Raw genomic sequence first — 14,258 nt, forward strand, 5'->3', positions numbered from 1 at the left:
GATAGAGGAGTTCCTGGTGCTTCTGTGATTTGAAGCGTGTGGGGCTGTATGGGTGTGTTTATGACGGTGTTTCTTCTCCTGTACTTTGACAACACTACAGCTCTGCTCTGAACATCAACTCCTGCTGCATTTTAGTGTTTCTGGGCGTCACCTTTGAGCCTCATCCTCCCTTCTATGTATACTCCCCATTAAAAATATCACAAAGGAAGTCCCAGCCACATTTCAAAATACTTCAGGCTTGACTTTTTAGTTACCAAATTCTGTAAACGTCTCCTGGAGCGGGGCAGTACAAAACTCCCACCGGGCGCTGCGTCCTGGGAACACCAAAAAGTCATTTCACAGAGGTGATTTCCACGTGAGATGGGAGGAAACTCTCCCCGGAGCTCAAGAGCTGCTCTCAAATCATAGGGATGATTTTTGGGGTGCCCCCCAGCAGGGCCCTGGCGCTGTGTTCACGAAGGCACTTTGAGTTTTGCTCTCCCCAGTAGGAACTGAAGGATGCGGTCCGCCAACAAAGCAAGGAAGAAGTCGGCCAGCAGCACCTCCGTGATAATGATCTTGAACTGGGAAACAAATGCAACAGTGAGCATCAGTCCTCCCCTTCCTCCATCGCACAAAACCTAAAAGGTGCTGAGCGGTGAACCTCTGCAGCTGCTGCTACTCTGAACGCTCTACTTAAAGCTATTTTCTGCTGGCTGTGAGAGCCTTAACGGTGTGAGGACGGGCTGCAGGGGGAGCACAGCGAAGCACCACACGCTCACCTCAGTAGGGATTTCCACCAGCCCAAACTGTTCGTTGAATTCAGGCGACGAACCCGTGAGCAGCCCCACGATGGCCAACCCTGAGAGGATGATGCTCCACAGCAGCGGTTTGTTCTCCTGCAGGCTCTCCATGAAGGGATGACCCTAAAACGCAGCGGGGAGGAACTGTCAGCAAGTGCTGCTGTGCTCGCGGGACATTTCAGGTTAGGGGATAAGGAGGAGCGTGGGGCACACAGCTCGATCCAACGCGAACCGAAAGTGGGAGCTTTCTTCTGCAGAGCACCGAGCAACCCTTAGGTTGCCATTAGAGAAGAGCAGTGCTTTGTTTCAGTGGCACAATTGCTCCTCTGGATGTGAGCGAAGCGTGGCTTGCCTTGTAGTTGATAGCAAACGTGGCCATCTGCATCGCCATGGACATGATGTACACGGTGCTGTTCACCAGGCTGGGCTCAAACTCCTTGTACAGATCCACAAACTCTTCTCGTCTAAAAAAAGAACAGAGCTGCAGAGAACAGCGGGATCACCACAAGCAAAGCTTCCCCCCAAACTCCTCCCCAACCCCAATTTATTTGGTATTACGCACAAATTCAGACGGGCAGCAGCGCTCTGCTTTCATAGCACCCTGCTGCAAGCACAGCTCATGGGAATGGCGGCACTGGAAGGGTTGGGAGGAACTGATGGAGGTCGTCTGTCCAACCCCTCCTGCTAACGTAGGGAACTCTTGGCCACACATCAAAAATCAAGTGGAAAAAATATGTTGTTTTTTTTTTCCCAGCAGTGCCTCCATTGTTGGGTTTTTTGGTGGGCTTTTTTTTTCCAGAGAAAGAGCAGCACATGCTGGCTTTCTCCACTCTCCTCCTTTGAGAACAGCTCAGATGTGGCTCATGGGGACGTGAGGCGATGGCTGATGATCTTAAGAGGCCTTTGGTAATACTTTGCTAACAACGGCTCTAGGATGAGCTGCTCCCGTGCTGGAGGAAGGGACACTTACTTGGAACCACTGCGCACCTGGGCACCGCGGTACAGGTAAACGAGGCTGAGGAAATGCACCAGGAACTGCAGCAGCACCGTCAGCACCGTGTAGAGATTGAAGATGTTCGGCAGCGGGCGCTCCTTGGACAGAGTCTTCAAAGGCTGGGAGCAGAAAGCAAGCAGGGCTGGCTACAGAGTTTCAGACCTACAGAGTTTCAGACCTCTCTGTGCAGCTTTCCCCCACTCTGGGTTTGTTTGTTAATTAAAACAAGCTTCATTTTGGAGAGGGGCACTCTTGCAGTAGTCCCGATACAAGAAACAAGGACCGGGTGCTGTCCCAACACGCTGCCTTCCCCGTACCTTTGACCTGGAGATGAAAAGGAAGCAGCCAGCCAGCAGCAGCCCCTGCAGGGTGGCCTGGAAGTCACTGAACTTCACCCCTTCCAAGTAGAGGACGCTCTGGCTGTAGGCCAGGATCAGGGCGTTCAGGGCGAGGATCTTGAACATCTGGAGCGTCGTCACGAGCGTGCAGCGACCTTGCTTGATCACGTGGCAGACTGAGGAGGAAGAGGAAGAGGTTGGAAGCGGAACAGAAGAGCTCTGGGGAGGGAGCTTTGTGCCTCAGCCCTCTTCTGAAGCAGTAGAGGGGGAAGGATAAGCACGGAAAGACCCCGCCACCACGCAAACAGGCAAAGCTGTCAGTTTGGGAGCGCTTCTCACTGTCCCACGCTCCCCCTTCCCTTATTCCTTGATCCCACTGGTGGAATGGGGACACGCGGACATCCGCACCACGCACTCAGCTCCCGCCTGTACTTACTGCACTGGATGGAGGAGAGCTTGGAGGTGAAGGGGGCCGCGATGCTGGCATCACCCAGCTTCACCACCGGCACACGGTCCTCCTCCAAATCCTTCAGCACCTGACTGATCCTCTCCTGCAGGGCAGAAGAGAAAGGCACGTTGCACACCTTCACGGCACTGCCCTCCCCTCTTCCTTCTTCCAAGCCAAAGAGAAGTCCCTGTGCTCACAGCACAGCTTCAGGATCTCTCCAGTAAAGCAAGGAGCTGCTTTTCTCCATCCCCAGCAGCGCACCAAGAAGGAAAGAAAAGCATTAGTGGGATTTTTGACATCTCATTACCGACCCTCTGCACGGCCAGCTGCTCCTCTCGCTGGGACATGACTCTGTGCTTGGCACCACGCGACGTGGGCTTCACCGTCCCGCTCCCCAGCGGCGCTGCAGCGGGCCTGAACTCACTGGGACCATCCCGAGGCCTCTTCTTCCTCTCAGGCAGCCTCTCAGGAGCGTTGGCCAGCAGAGCCACTCCTGAAATAAGCAAAACATGATCTGTGGGGTGGAATGCTGCGCTCTCTTTGCTGGCAAACGGGAATCCTGACGGCGATCTACGCGTGCAGCCAGTTATGGAGTGACTGCAGGCCTCTCACACTGGTTGAAATAAAAAAGCTTTGAAAAGAGAAAAGGGAGAAGGGAGACTTAGGAAGAATCTCCCTTCCATAAAGATGTGTTTGCAGCCAAATCCCACTGCTTGCTTGTACGTGCACAGCAGCTATTCCACCAGCACAGAGATCCTTCTTTATCTCTCTTTCTGCCCCTGAACGATGTTGGTCAGATCAATTCCAGCCCCAAAACAAGAGAAATTAACATCGATTTTGTGTTTAGGAACTGCCACCAAACTCAGTGGCGCTCACATGGGCGTCCTGCAGTGCACTCACCCACATCCGCATGTTTCAGAGCTCCGACGTCGTTGGTCCCATCCCCGCACATCAGCGTGACGTAGCCCAGGCTCTTCAAAGTAGTGATCACAAATTCCTGCCCAAAAGAACTGTGTGGTGAGAATTGGCAGAGCAGCTGAGCTGGACGATGCGCCTTGGCTGAGGGCTGCTGTGTGGTGGGAACTCACTGCCTTCCAAGCCACGCTCCAAAAGGTTCACCCTAGGTCTTAATTTTAGGAGCTAAATGGGCCCAGTGCCTTCAGGATAATGACAGCCCACATCCTGAGCTCTGTTTCTTGCTGCCAGCTGGCTCGGAATAGTGTGAGAGGTTTTGCTTGTTGGCTGATAACAGCTTTAGCATTAATCATGAGCGACGCTGCTGCTGCTGCTGCTGCTACCCACCAGATGATCCCCACGGGCAAACCAGCAAAATTTGGGTTTTATCAGCATCTCTCACCTTCTGCTTTGGCACCACTCTGGCAAACACTTGGACGTGCGGGATGAGCCGCAGCAGCTGCTGTCTGTTCAGAGCCTGCAGGTGAGACAGACCTTCCCCTGTCACGCAGAGGTCGTAGCGCTGTGTCAGCTCGCGCAGGGAGGTGGGCAAAATGGGGAACACGATGGCACCATCGATGGACTGCCACTGCCAGGTGGAATCTGCAAAGAGAAGCTCTCATCGTATCCCAACGCGGAGAGGGACAGAGGACAGAGGGTTATCTGGGACTCTGGAAAGCAAACGAGCCCTTTTCGTTATCGGCATCAAGCAGCCGTGCTCGTAGTATGGGACTGCAGTGCTTCAGGAGGGATTTGGCTGCTGAAGCCACTGCTGCATGAAATCAGTCACCTTTGCTGGCAGGAGGCTGCAGAATGAGTGTGTGTTCCCTCTGGAGGAAGTGCAGCTCCCTGGCCACGTGGCAGGCGGTCAGAGGGTTGTCTCCTGTTATCATCACTACCTGAGGGGAAAGTACAAGAGGTCAACGTCATTTCTGTGGGCACTGAGAAGAGTTCTGCCCAGCAGGGATGCTGGAGATGTTCCCTATGAGGTGTAGCTCAGTGAGGCACCTTCAAGAAAGGCCTTTTCTCCAGGCCACAGCAAATCCCATTGCAAAAATAACACCACATCCACGCTGCTTCCCTGCCTTCATCACGGGGAACCCTTTGCCTTCACTCCAAAGGCACCAAAAGTCCACATCCCGAGCTGCCAGCGAGGCCAGGATGTCGTTGCCTGCGATGCTTACGTGGTGCGACGCGTTCTGGATCTCCCTGATGACGGATCTGGAGTCCGTTTTGAGAGGGCAGGAAACCACAATGAAGCCAGCAAAGCGAAGGTCACACTCCAGAGCTTCACGCTTCATCTCTCGCACCTGCCACAGCAAAATGGGGGAAAACCCTTTGATTCTGTGATTGATTTTGTGATTGATTTGGTGAAAACCGGAGCACCGCCCGAGGCTTCGCTGTCTTGTCTGCTGGTGGGTGCTTCTTTGCGATGAAAGCATCAGTTGGGAGAAAAATTGTGCTCTGAGAAGCACAGAGCAGCCCCAGCTCATCCCCAGCTGCTCTACAGGGAAGATAAAGCTGAAGAGATGGCCCTGAAAAGCGCTGTGCATTCTCATCCCCATCTAACAGGAGGTTTGCAAGTAAGAAGTTCAGCGCTGGGCTTCCACGAGGGAAGAGCTGTTGCTTTACAGACAGGAAAGCAGAAGTATTGCTTGGTGAAGATAAAACTGGGAGCACCTCACTGAGGCCTCTTCCCAGAAGGTCCAAATTATAAACAGCAACGCAGTTATGACAGCTTTGGGCATCCACAAACCCAAAGATCCCCCCCACTCTTCCACAACCAAGCTCACGCCATCTCTCTTTTGCTTTAAGAGACCAAAGGATTTAAGCTCCATTTTTTTTTTTCTCTGAAGGCTGAAAAAGAAAGCGTACCTGCTGGTGAGTGAGGTGCCCCAGTTCCTTGTAGCCCAGGGCCAGCACTCGTGCCCCCTCGTGTGAGATTTCAGTGTGCACAGCGTGGTAATTGCTTGGGCACTGAGATAACTGGAAAAAACGGGAGGAAAAGTCACATTAATGCCGTCGTGAAGATGTCGAATGTTCCAGTATTAAATATGGTGAGGGGAGGGGTCCTGTTCAAACAAGAGCAAAAGTGGAGGAACCACTTGTGCCAGCAGAAGGCGTGGGGTATGAGCAGAGGGCAGAATCCCCACACCGCACTGGGGTTAGGCTGGAATTCCCCCTCTCCTCCAGTGGGGTTTGGGTTCAGGGCACACTCTTCACAAAGACAAAATCCCCATGTCCTGAATCCAGCTTCTAGGGTAAAATTCCCACATCCTATGACTGGGTTTCAGGATAAAATCCCCTCATCCCAAGCTCAGGTTCCAGGACAGAATCCCTCTGTCCCACATCCAGGTCCTAGGACAAAATCCCCACATCCTGCATCCAGGTTCCAGGACAGAATCCCTCTGTCCCACATCCAGCTATTAGGGTAAAATCCCCATACTCTCTATCAGGGTTCAAAGACAAGATCCTTCTGTCTTGCCTCTCCAAAAATCTCCACGTCCCGAATCCGGGTTCTAGGACAAAATCCCCACACCCAGGTTCCAGGACAAAATCTCTACATCCCAAATCTGGCTTCCAGGACAAAAACCCCACAATCCCACCACATCCAGTTTCCAGACTCGGTGGGTTGAAAGCGAGGTATGAAGGCAGGAGCCCACGTGCCACAAAAGGCCCTCGGCGTCCTGGAGAGCTGCGCTCACCATTTTGTGCAGCGTCTCCGGGGCCCCTTTCACAGCTGCAATGTAACAGAGATCAGCGGCGCCGATCTTCTCGTACGACGCCAAGACAGACATTCTTTTCAGGGCACTGGCAAAATGAAAGCGCTGGTGAATTTTCAGTCCCTGAGTTTTAATACTTCTGGAGAAAACTTTCTCATCTGGAAACAAAGAGATCAGGAAATCCTGAAAGGTTTCTCAGTAGCACAAGCAACATCCCTCCCCTTCGGGTCCCGGTCACGAGTCCATTGCTGCAATGCGAATCCCACCCCCATTGCATGGAGAACTATCAGAACTAAAGGCACCACCCAGAGTGGGAATACCCACAGCCCTGAGAGTGGATTTTTTTGCTATTCACTGCCCCCTAAATCTGCAGCATGAGGATCTCTGCTGCCCCAAATGCGCCCCGGAATTCGCTATTTGCAAGACGTCAGCGTGAGGCGTGGGAAATGGCTGCAGATCCGGTAATTCTACGCTCAGATCTGGCAAAAAACAGCCATCCATCCTCCCTGAACAAAGGCATAAAGGTGTTTTTTTTTTACCTTTGGTCAGGGTCCAGTCCACAGCCGTCAGCATCGCCTTCTCCAAGGGATCCCCCACCAACGTCCCATCATCCAACTGCACGAGCGAGTGGCACGTAGCGATGGCTCGGTGGGTTTCTATAGGGATGTCAGAGACGGGCATCACTTCCTTCCCATCCCTGCAGCACAACAAAGAAGAAGGCTGTGTTAACAGCCCCGTTCCGATGCTCTCAAACAGATTTGGGGATTTTTCCCAGCCTATTCTTCCCCCCTAGAATTCATATTCTGTGATGGCAAACAGCAGAGCTACTCATGGCAAGGTGTGGGAAGCCCAGCTGTGCTGGCCAATGCCCATCATCTCAGCCGCTTCTCGAGCAGAGCACTCCAAAAAAGGAGCCCAAATTAACACATGTAAACAGCAATACAAAAGGGGCACAATAAAAGGGGCCGAGAACACAAAAACACAATAAAAGGGGCCGAGAGATCTCTCTGCTCTGGAGGAAACCAAAAGGATTCAATTCAGGCACCCACCTGAGCCCGGCCACTCCTCTCACCACCAGGTGGTCGCTGGTCAACGTGCCGGTTTTGTCAAAGCAGCAAACCTCCACTTTGCCCGCAAAGGGGATGCGGAAGGGCTCTGTGCAGTACACATCTCAGAGGGAGAAGAGGGAAATTCTGTTACAGGTCGGCTGGTGCAAAGCAGGGAGAGCTCAGCGGCTTTTCAACGCGAGGCAAAAGGTATCAATGCGGCACTCGGAGTCAGTGAGCTCCCCGCTCTGAATTTCTGTGGTGTTTTAAAACCAATTTGGCAGCAAAGCCGTCCCACGCTGAAGATGGTGAATTTCCTCCTGCACACATAGGAAGCTGCTGAGCACGCAGGCATTCATGTCAGCACTTTGGTTTGGCTCTTTTTGGACCCCCTTGAAAGCACAAACCCTCGGTTCTCCCCTTGGGGGTTGAAGCAAACCCCTTTCCCACCCACCAGCTCCAAACATCGCATCAGATACCACCGCAGCGCAGAAACGGAGGAGCTGACAGCAATTTCACACCCACCAACATCCCCCACAGTTCCAGATGTACGAATCAATCGCAGAATCACACAGCTGGGAGGGCTTGGAAAGACCCTCCGAAGGCAGAAGCAGCCAGCATTTTGTTTCTGCCTTCTGTTTGGTACTCACAGAGTTTGGCCAAAGCGATGAGGGAGGTGTTGACGGCCAGGGAGAGCTCGATGGGAAGCTCAGGTGGAACAACGGACGTCAGTATCAACGTGCACTCGAGGAAGAGCTTGTAGCGATTCCTGCTGGGATCCTTGGTGCCTGTGGGGTGAGAGAAGTCCTGTGCCTCCTGCCCCACAGAACGAAGGGCAGCGCCCCAGAGAAGCACACCTATTTAGCAGGAGCTGTGGGAGGCCGAGAAAAGCAGCCAGAATGCAGTGTGGGCCCTGAAAACCGGAGCAGCCCAACGCAGCTACGCTCTCAGAAATTACACCTGTCCTTCCCACAGCTCTGGGCCAGGTCCTGTGAGGAGGTGAGGAAGAAGCTCACCTTCGATCCAGACGTACGACGCAGCAGCGACGGCGAAGACCAGCAGGAAGAGGATGAAAATGAAGGTCTCTAAGTTATTGGCTGTCACTCTCTTCACCCCAAAGAGGATCGTACGTAGCAATTTCCCCTGAGGAGAACAGCCTTCAGTGCAAGAAGCCAGCTCTGCAGCATGCACTGCTTTGTTAGAAACGTGTACAAAACCCAGTTTTACAATCATACTCCGGTGTTTTGGTCCCAGCTCTGTAACCCTCCAAAGAACCAGCAACCTTCAGTCCCCCACCCCTCTGATCTGTCAAAACACCAAACCCGTTCTTCAGTCCCTCTTCACCATTGGTTGGGGGTTGGACTCGATGATCTCTAGAGGTCCCTTCCAACCCCTACAATTCTGTGATTGCTTTTAAGGATTCCTTGCGTTTAATATCGACTTCCAAAAAAGGAAAATCTGACGTTGGCAACTGCAGCCCTTGCGAACGTGCTCCAATTACCCTTTACTGACCATAATCACAAAATACGTGGAGCTTAAATTGCAATATAAAGCCTGAACCCTAAAACCTGGCTCCCACGCTCCCGCACCGCGCACCACCCCGCTCCTTTCCCACCTCTCCCACCCACATCACTGCGATGCCCCCATTTCCATCCCCCACTGCTCCGTCACTCCTGAAAGCACCGTATGAACACCACGAGGGAGCTGACAGAGGCAGGCAGGCATGCACACATCTTACCTGAGACGTGTTGAAGCCGGTCCTCAGAGCGTACGCCACGCATCCGTTGTCAACAGCTGGAATGGAAGCAAGATTGAAGGCCGTGAGCTTCTGACTGCCTTCTGTCCACTGTCTTTTGGGGGCTTATCATAGAGAAATTATGCTCAAAGCTTTGCGTTCCTCTCGCTTGCAAGGGGATAAAGTCAACTTGAGGAGGAACTAACAGCAGTCTCACTATTGCGGTGCATGAGGTTGAGGAGAGCGACTCAATAACCGCCTCCAAAGGTTGCATTGAGCCCCATTAATTAATCCACGAGCATTTCATGCCCTCTCCCACAGGGAATTTGCACGGGTACGTACGTTTCAGTCCCGTGCTGGCTTTCTGGGGTGGGATGTGCTGCACCACCTTCGTTCCACCAAATATGATGTGCAGCCGGGCATCCGTCTGCATGTCCAAAACGTGCTCTGGGCTGAGGTCCTCCACGGGCTCCTGCAGGACAATGCTCAGCTCTCAGGTTCACTGCTATTGACAAGTCAACGTGGAGCGCTCCTCTCTTTCCGCGTCCCACGTGAGGCGCCCTCAGCTTCACTCCAGCTAAAAGCAGCCCGAGGAGAACCCAGGAATTCACGTGCTCTGGATTTGGAGCCAGACATCCCAGTGTGGGAGATGCAGTTCCCCCTCAGCACAGCGAGTTCAGCGAGGGAGGCTCTGAGATCGCTCCTTTATCATCTCTACATCCCCCCCCCCCGGTGCACCAAGAAGGGTTTTGAAGTTCTTTACGCTTTATTCCTCCCACCTCCACCCAACCAGAAGAATTCAGACAGGGGAATGCGTGGGAGGACAACGCCATGCCTTTGTAGTTCTGCCTCCAAGACTGGAGACTCAGCCAGACCAAGCAGGCCTCCAGTTCTCATTTACCAGAAATCATCCATCGCTGACAGGGAGATGAAAACAAGCAGGCCAGGCTGCTCACGCCAGCACTCACACAGACAGACTGACAACGTGCACCCGACTGCAACGCCTTCGATATTTCTATTTTCCAAGCAGGACAAAACAGAATTGTTTCACACAGACCTTCATCTGCGGCACAGACTCTCCGGTCAGCATCGCTTCGTCCACAATGCACCTCCCGCGTAGCAGCAGCACATCACACGGCACGAGGTTTTCGTGAGGAGATCGGCCTGCCACGAAGACAATAAAACTCAGGAGCTGAGAGGCAGAAGCGACGCGTGGCTGTCTGGAAGGGAGCAGCTCTCCTGTTTAGCTGAGATACAGAAGGCTCCTAAAGGTCTGAATCACCCCTGGGCTACCAACTCTATCCCTTGAGTCCGTGTCTCAAATAACCCCGAAGGTTATTTGGCCTCTGATGAGGCTGGAAAAGTTCCCAATTCAAATCATTTCGTTCCCACTGACGCTCCAAAGATGGGGAAAGAGCCTTTAACAGGGAAGCACAGCTGAGACAGAGCCCTGCCATTCCTCCCCCCTTCCTTCCCAGGGAGGTGCTGTCAGCAGGAAGGAAACTCTTCATCTTCCCCCACGATTTATCTAGAGATCTACCTTCCTTCAAGACAACAAGAAGAGATCAACTCTTAGAACCCCTCAGCTGCGGCACCGATGAACCAAAGCCCTCAAAAGTGCCCAAAACCAGGATGGATTTTTCGGTATTTGGGTATTTTTACACTGTGTGATTTCACTCAGTGTCGCTTCACGAATCAGGAGGAGCACAGCTTTAAAACAGCTTTGGATCACGGGCAGCGTTACCAATGGAGACGATATCCCCCGGGATGATCTCGTCGCTGGAAATGGGCCTCCACTTCCGATTTCGGTAGACCTGTAGAAAAACAATTTAAAAAATGTAAAGATAAAAAGGCGTTTTCACAAGTCCTGGCATCATCTGAAAAGGACAAGGATGACAAAAAGGAACAGCAGTTCCGTTAACAGCCGCGTCCAAACCTCCAGCACTGCCCAGGAGCGATTCCTCAGTGCCCGTGATTATTTCCCCTCTGATCGGGGTTCATAGAATCATAGAATCCCCAAGGTTGGAAAAGACCTCAAAGCTCCCCCAGTCCAACCGTTCCCCCATTCCCAACAGCTCCCACTGAACCACGTCCCTCAGCACAGCATCCAGCCTTTCCTTCAACACCCCCAGGCTCGGTGCCTCCTCCACCTCCCTGTGCATCCATTCCAGTGCCTGACCACCCTTTCTGAACAGCAATTCTTCCTCATGTCCAGCCTGAATCTCCCCTGCCGTAGCTTGAAGCTGTTCCCTCTGCTCCTATCCCTGATGGCACGAGAGCAGAGGCCGACCCCCAGCTCCCTGCAGCCTCCCTTCAGGCAGCCATAGAGAGCAGTGAGGTCTCCCCTGAGCTCCTCTTCTCCAGGCTGAACATTCCCAGCTCCTTCAGCCTCTCCTCATCAGCCCTGTGCTCCAGACCCCTCACCATTTCATTGCCCTCCTTTGACCACGTTCCAGGCCCTCCATGTCTTTCTTGCAGCGAGGGGCCCAAAACTGAACCCAGCACTCGAGGTGCGGCCTCACCATTGCTGAGTACAGGGGCACAATCACCTCTCTGTTCCTGCTTGCAACACTGTTTCTGATGCAGGCCAGGCTGCCCTTGGCCTTCTTGGCCACCTGGGCACACTGTGGGCTCAAATTCGTTTCCAGGGTTACCTGGATCATGTAGGGCTTGTTGCCCATTTTTCGGATCTCCGACATGTTCCTCATTTGCTGCTGGACCAGGGAAGCTTCGAACGCCACCAACATGGAGAGGGTGAAGACGCTGTAGTACCAATACTCATCCAGGCACCACAGACCCACGCAGAACACCTGCAGGGAGAACACAGCACACAAATTGCTCTCGTCTCGCTCAGAAAGCCAAAGCCTTCCATTTCCAGGCATCTTTCTCACGTAACTGAGAATGCATTTGGTTGCATGAAGCTGAGAAAAACCATAGCAGATTGCGGGAAGTCATTAGGCAGAAAGGAGATGGCTCCCACAGCAGTGACATAAATCAATGTCACAGGGTGAGAACAGCTTCGGATTTAAGAGAAGTGATTCTGCCACCCAAACCTACGAGGAATTCTCTCCTTTTGTGGCAGAACAAAGCATTTGCAGCTCCTTCTGTCTGTCTGCTTTACCTGGAAGACGAAGAACGGTGCTGTAGCTCTTTCTTTAAAAAGCTCCAAGAATTCCGGCACCACCATCTCAGCCCTGGGGAAACAAAAAATTAATACTAATTGCACCCTCATTAACCTAAAAGTTCTGTGCTCTCAACGAAAGCCCGACCCAGAGCCACCCGCAGCCCCTGCCTCACAACACCCAGAGACCCACCATTTCCTTTCCATTATTCCCTGCACTTAATTACTTTCTATCTCCCGTTCTCTGCCCTTAAGACAAACCTGACAGCTGCCAAGCAAAGGCAAGGAGGAAACATTTGAGAGCACAGCTTGGTGACCGACGCTTTGGGATCATTTCCTATCCTCTCGTTCCGAAAAAGAGAGATCTGCGCATGGAAAACTTACTTATTTGTGCCATATTTCTTCTCAGCTGCTCGGATATCTTTGTCCTCCTGATAGCCCCGGGCGTTCTGGTAATAACACAGCGGATGCTCCACGGGGAAAGCGACGGGAAGAAACTGCTTCTTGCCGTTTATCTCATAGGAGTATTTGATTTTCTGAAACTCAAAGGAGAGAGCCTCCTGCCCGTCCTCATCCTGCAGAAAGAGAACAAAAACAACTACTGGAGGCGTACCAGAAAGAACAGAAACCCCAACCCCTCTTTGTCTCTTCACTGCTGCGGGATTCTGCCTTTGATCTTTGACATCCCCGTAGCGACCGACTACAGCTGACATTTCCCAAACCAGTTAAGCCAGGAGCAAAGGAAGAGCAGCTCTGCATCTCTGCCTCACCTGGTCTCTGTGGAGCGGCACCAGTTCTACAGATCCGTTATTGGGGGTTGGCACAACTTTAGCCAGTGTGGCTTTCTTAGGGCTGGGTTCCTGAAACACAGCACAAGCACGTCACAAAGCAGATCACAGAGCCCCGATTTTGATGAGAAGCCGAAGGAAGCCCTGCTGGATCACACCAAGACACGCAGAACAAAGCAATCTTTGTCTTTTGGTGCTTTATTTTGCAGAGCTGAGGTGAGGATTGTGAGAATCCATCCTCAAAATGGAACCCGCCAACAAAGGAGCTGCACTCAATACTTGATCTGCGGTCAGGACACACGGGGCAGTAAAATGGGGCTACAGCAGAACAGACAAACAGTGGTCCCTCAGCAACAGATGGAACACAGAAGAGTGGAACAGCTTGGGTTGGAAGGGTCCTTGAAGATCACAGAGCCACGGATTGGATAGGAAGGGTCCTTAAAGATCACAGAACTACGGAACGGGTTGGGAAGGTCCTTAAAGATCACAGAGCCACATAATGGGTTGGAAGGGTCCTTAAAGATCACAGAACTATGGAATGGGTTGGGAAGGTCCTTAAAGACCACAGAGCCACATAATGGGTTGGAAGGGTCCTTAAAGATCACAGAACTATGGAATGGGTTGGGAAGGTCCTTAAAGATCACAGAGCCACATAATGGGTTGGAAGGGTCCTTAAAGATCACAGAACTACGGTATGGGTTGGGAAGGTCCTTAAAGACCACAGAGCCACATAATGGGTTGGAAGGGTCCTTAAAGACCCTCAAACCGCAGAATCACAGCACGGTTGGGTTGGAAGGACCCAAAGGCCCCCCCTCACACCGCCCCACGCCCGTCCTCGGGCTCCTCCAGGCTCGGAGCATCACCGCCTTGCCCTCCCCCCTCCCACCCCTCCGAACTCACCCGAACGCACGTGAGCGCGCAATGCGCGTGCACCGACCACAGCCCCGAGAGCGCCGTCAGCAGATGAAGGACGCCGATAGCGGCCAACGCCAACAGCGCGGCCTCAGGGGAAGCCGGGCCCGGGCCCTGCGCTTCCTCCTCCGCCGCCGCCGCTTCCCCCCACGCTGCCCACACCCGCGGCCCCCACAGCCACAACCAGGCCGGGTAGAGCCCCGCCACGAAGGGCAGCACGGTGCCGTGGAGGAGCCGCGGCCGCCGGCGGTACAGCGTCACCGACGAGACCAGCTCGTCCGCGGGGCCCGGAGCCGGGCCGGCCGCCGCCATCTTCCCAGGGACCGCCTGCAGACGGCGCACTTCCGCTTCCGGTAGGGAGAAGCCCCGCTTGCACAGCAGGCAACGCGAGAGCGCGTGAGGCTGGAGGGGAGGGGG

At 53.2% G+C, this 14,258-nt stretch overlaps 1 protein-coding gene across 1 annotated transcript; it reads right to left on the reverse strand.

Annotated features, from left to right (window-relative positions):
* Positions 1-220: 220 nt before the first annotated feature.
* On the reverse strand, positions 221-14,178 carry ATP13A1 (ATPase 13A1). The gene is made up of 26 exons (XM_052669814.1): positions 13,830-14,178; positions 12,912-13,001; positions 12,526-12,716; positions 12,142-12,214; positions 11,675-11,830; positions 10,765-10,834; positions 10,078-10,184; positions 9,363-9,492; positions 9,024-9,079; positions 8,302-8,428; positions 7,936-8,073; positions 7,289-7,409; positions 6,779-6,936; positions 6,222-6,397; positions 5,392-5,502; positions 4,701-4,826; positions 4,307-4,415; positions 3,920-4,119; positions 3,463-3,559; positions 2,874-3,055; positions 2,551-2,665; positions 2,094-2,290; positions 1,753-1,895; positions 1,135-1,246; positions 762-905; positions 221-563 (listed from the first exon to the last, which is right to left on the reverse strand). Exons 1-26 carry the CDS (start codon positions 14,151-14,153, stop codon positions 453-455), a joined length of 3,564 nt encoding a protein of 1,187 aa, XP_052525774.1. The 5' UTR covers positions 14,154-14,178; the 3' UTR covers positions 221-452.
* Positions 14,179-14,258: the final 80 nt, after the last annotated feature.

The sequence above is a fragment of the Tympanuchus pallidicinctus genome, unplaced genomic scaffold (genome assembly GCF_026119805.1).
Source record: "Tympanuchus pallidicinctus isolate F22 unplaced genomic scaffold, pur_lepc_1.0 scaffold86, whole genome shotgun sequence".
Taxonomy (NCBI): Eukaryota; Metazoa; Chordata; class Aves; order Galliformes; family Phasianidae; genus Tympanuchus; species Tympanuchus pallidicinctus.

What these genes read in the sequence shown, in the direction of transcription:
- ATP13A1 (XM_052669814.1), bottom strand. Translation starts at nt 14,153, where the DNA reads ATGGCGGCGGCCGGCCCGGCTCCGGGCCCCGCGGACGAGCTGGTCTCG. An exon ending in TCCAGAACGCGTCGCACCAC is followed by an intron (nt 4,416 to 4,700) that starts GTAAGCATCGCA and finishes CTTTCCCCTCAG; the next exon opens with GTAGTGATGATAACAGGAGA. An exon ending in GCTCTCCTCCATCCAGTGCA is followed by an intron (nt 2,291 to 2,550) that starts GTAAGTACAGGC and finishes CTTCCTCCTCAG; the next exon opens with TCTGCCACGTGATCAAGCAA.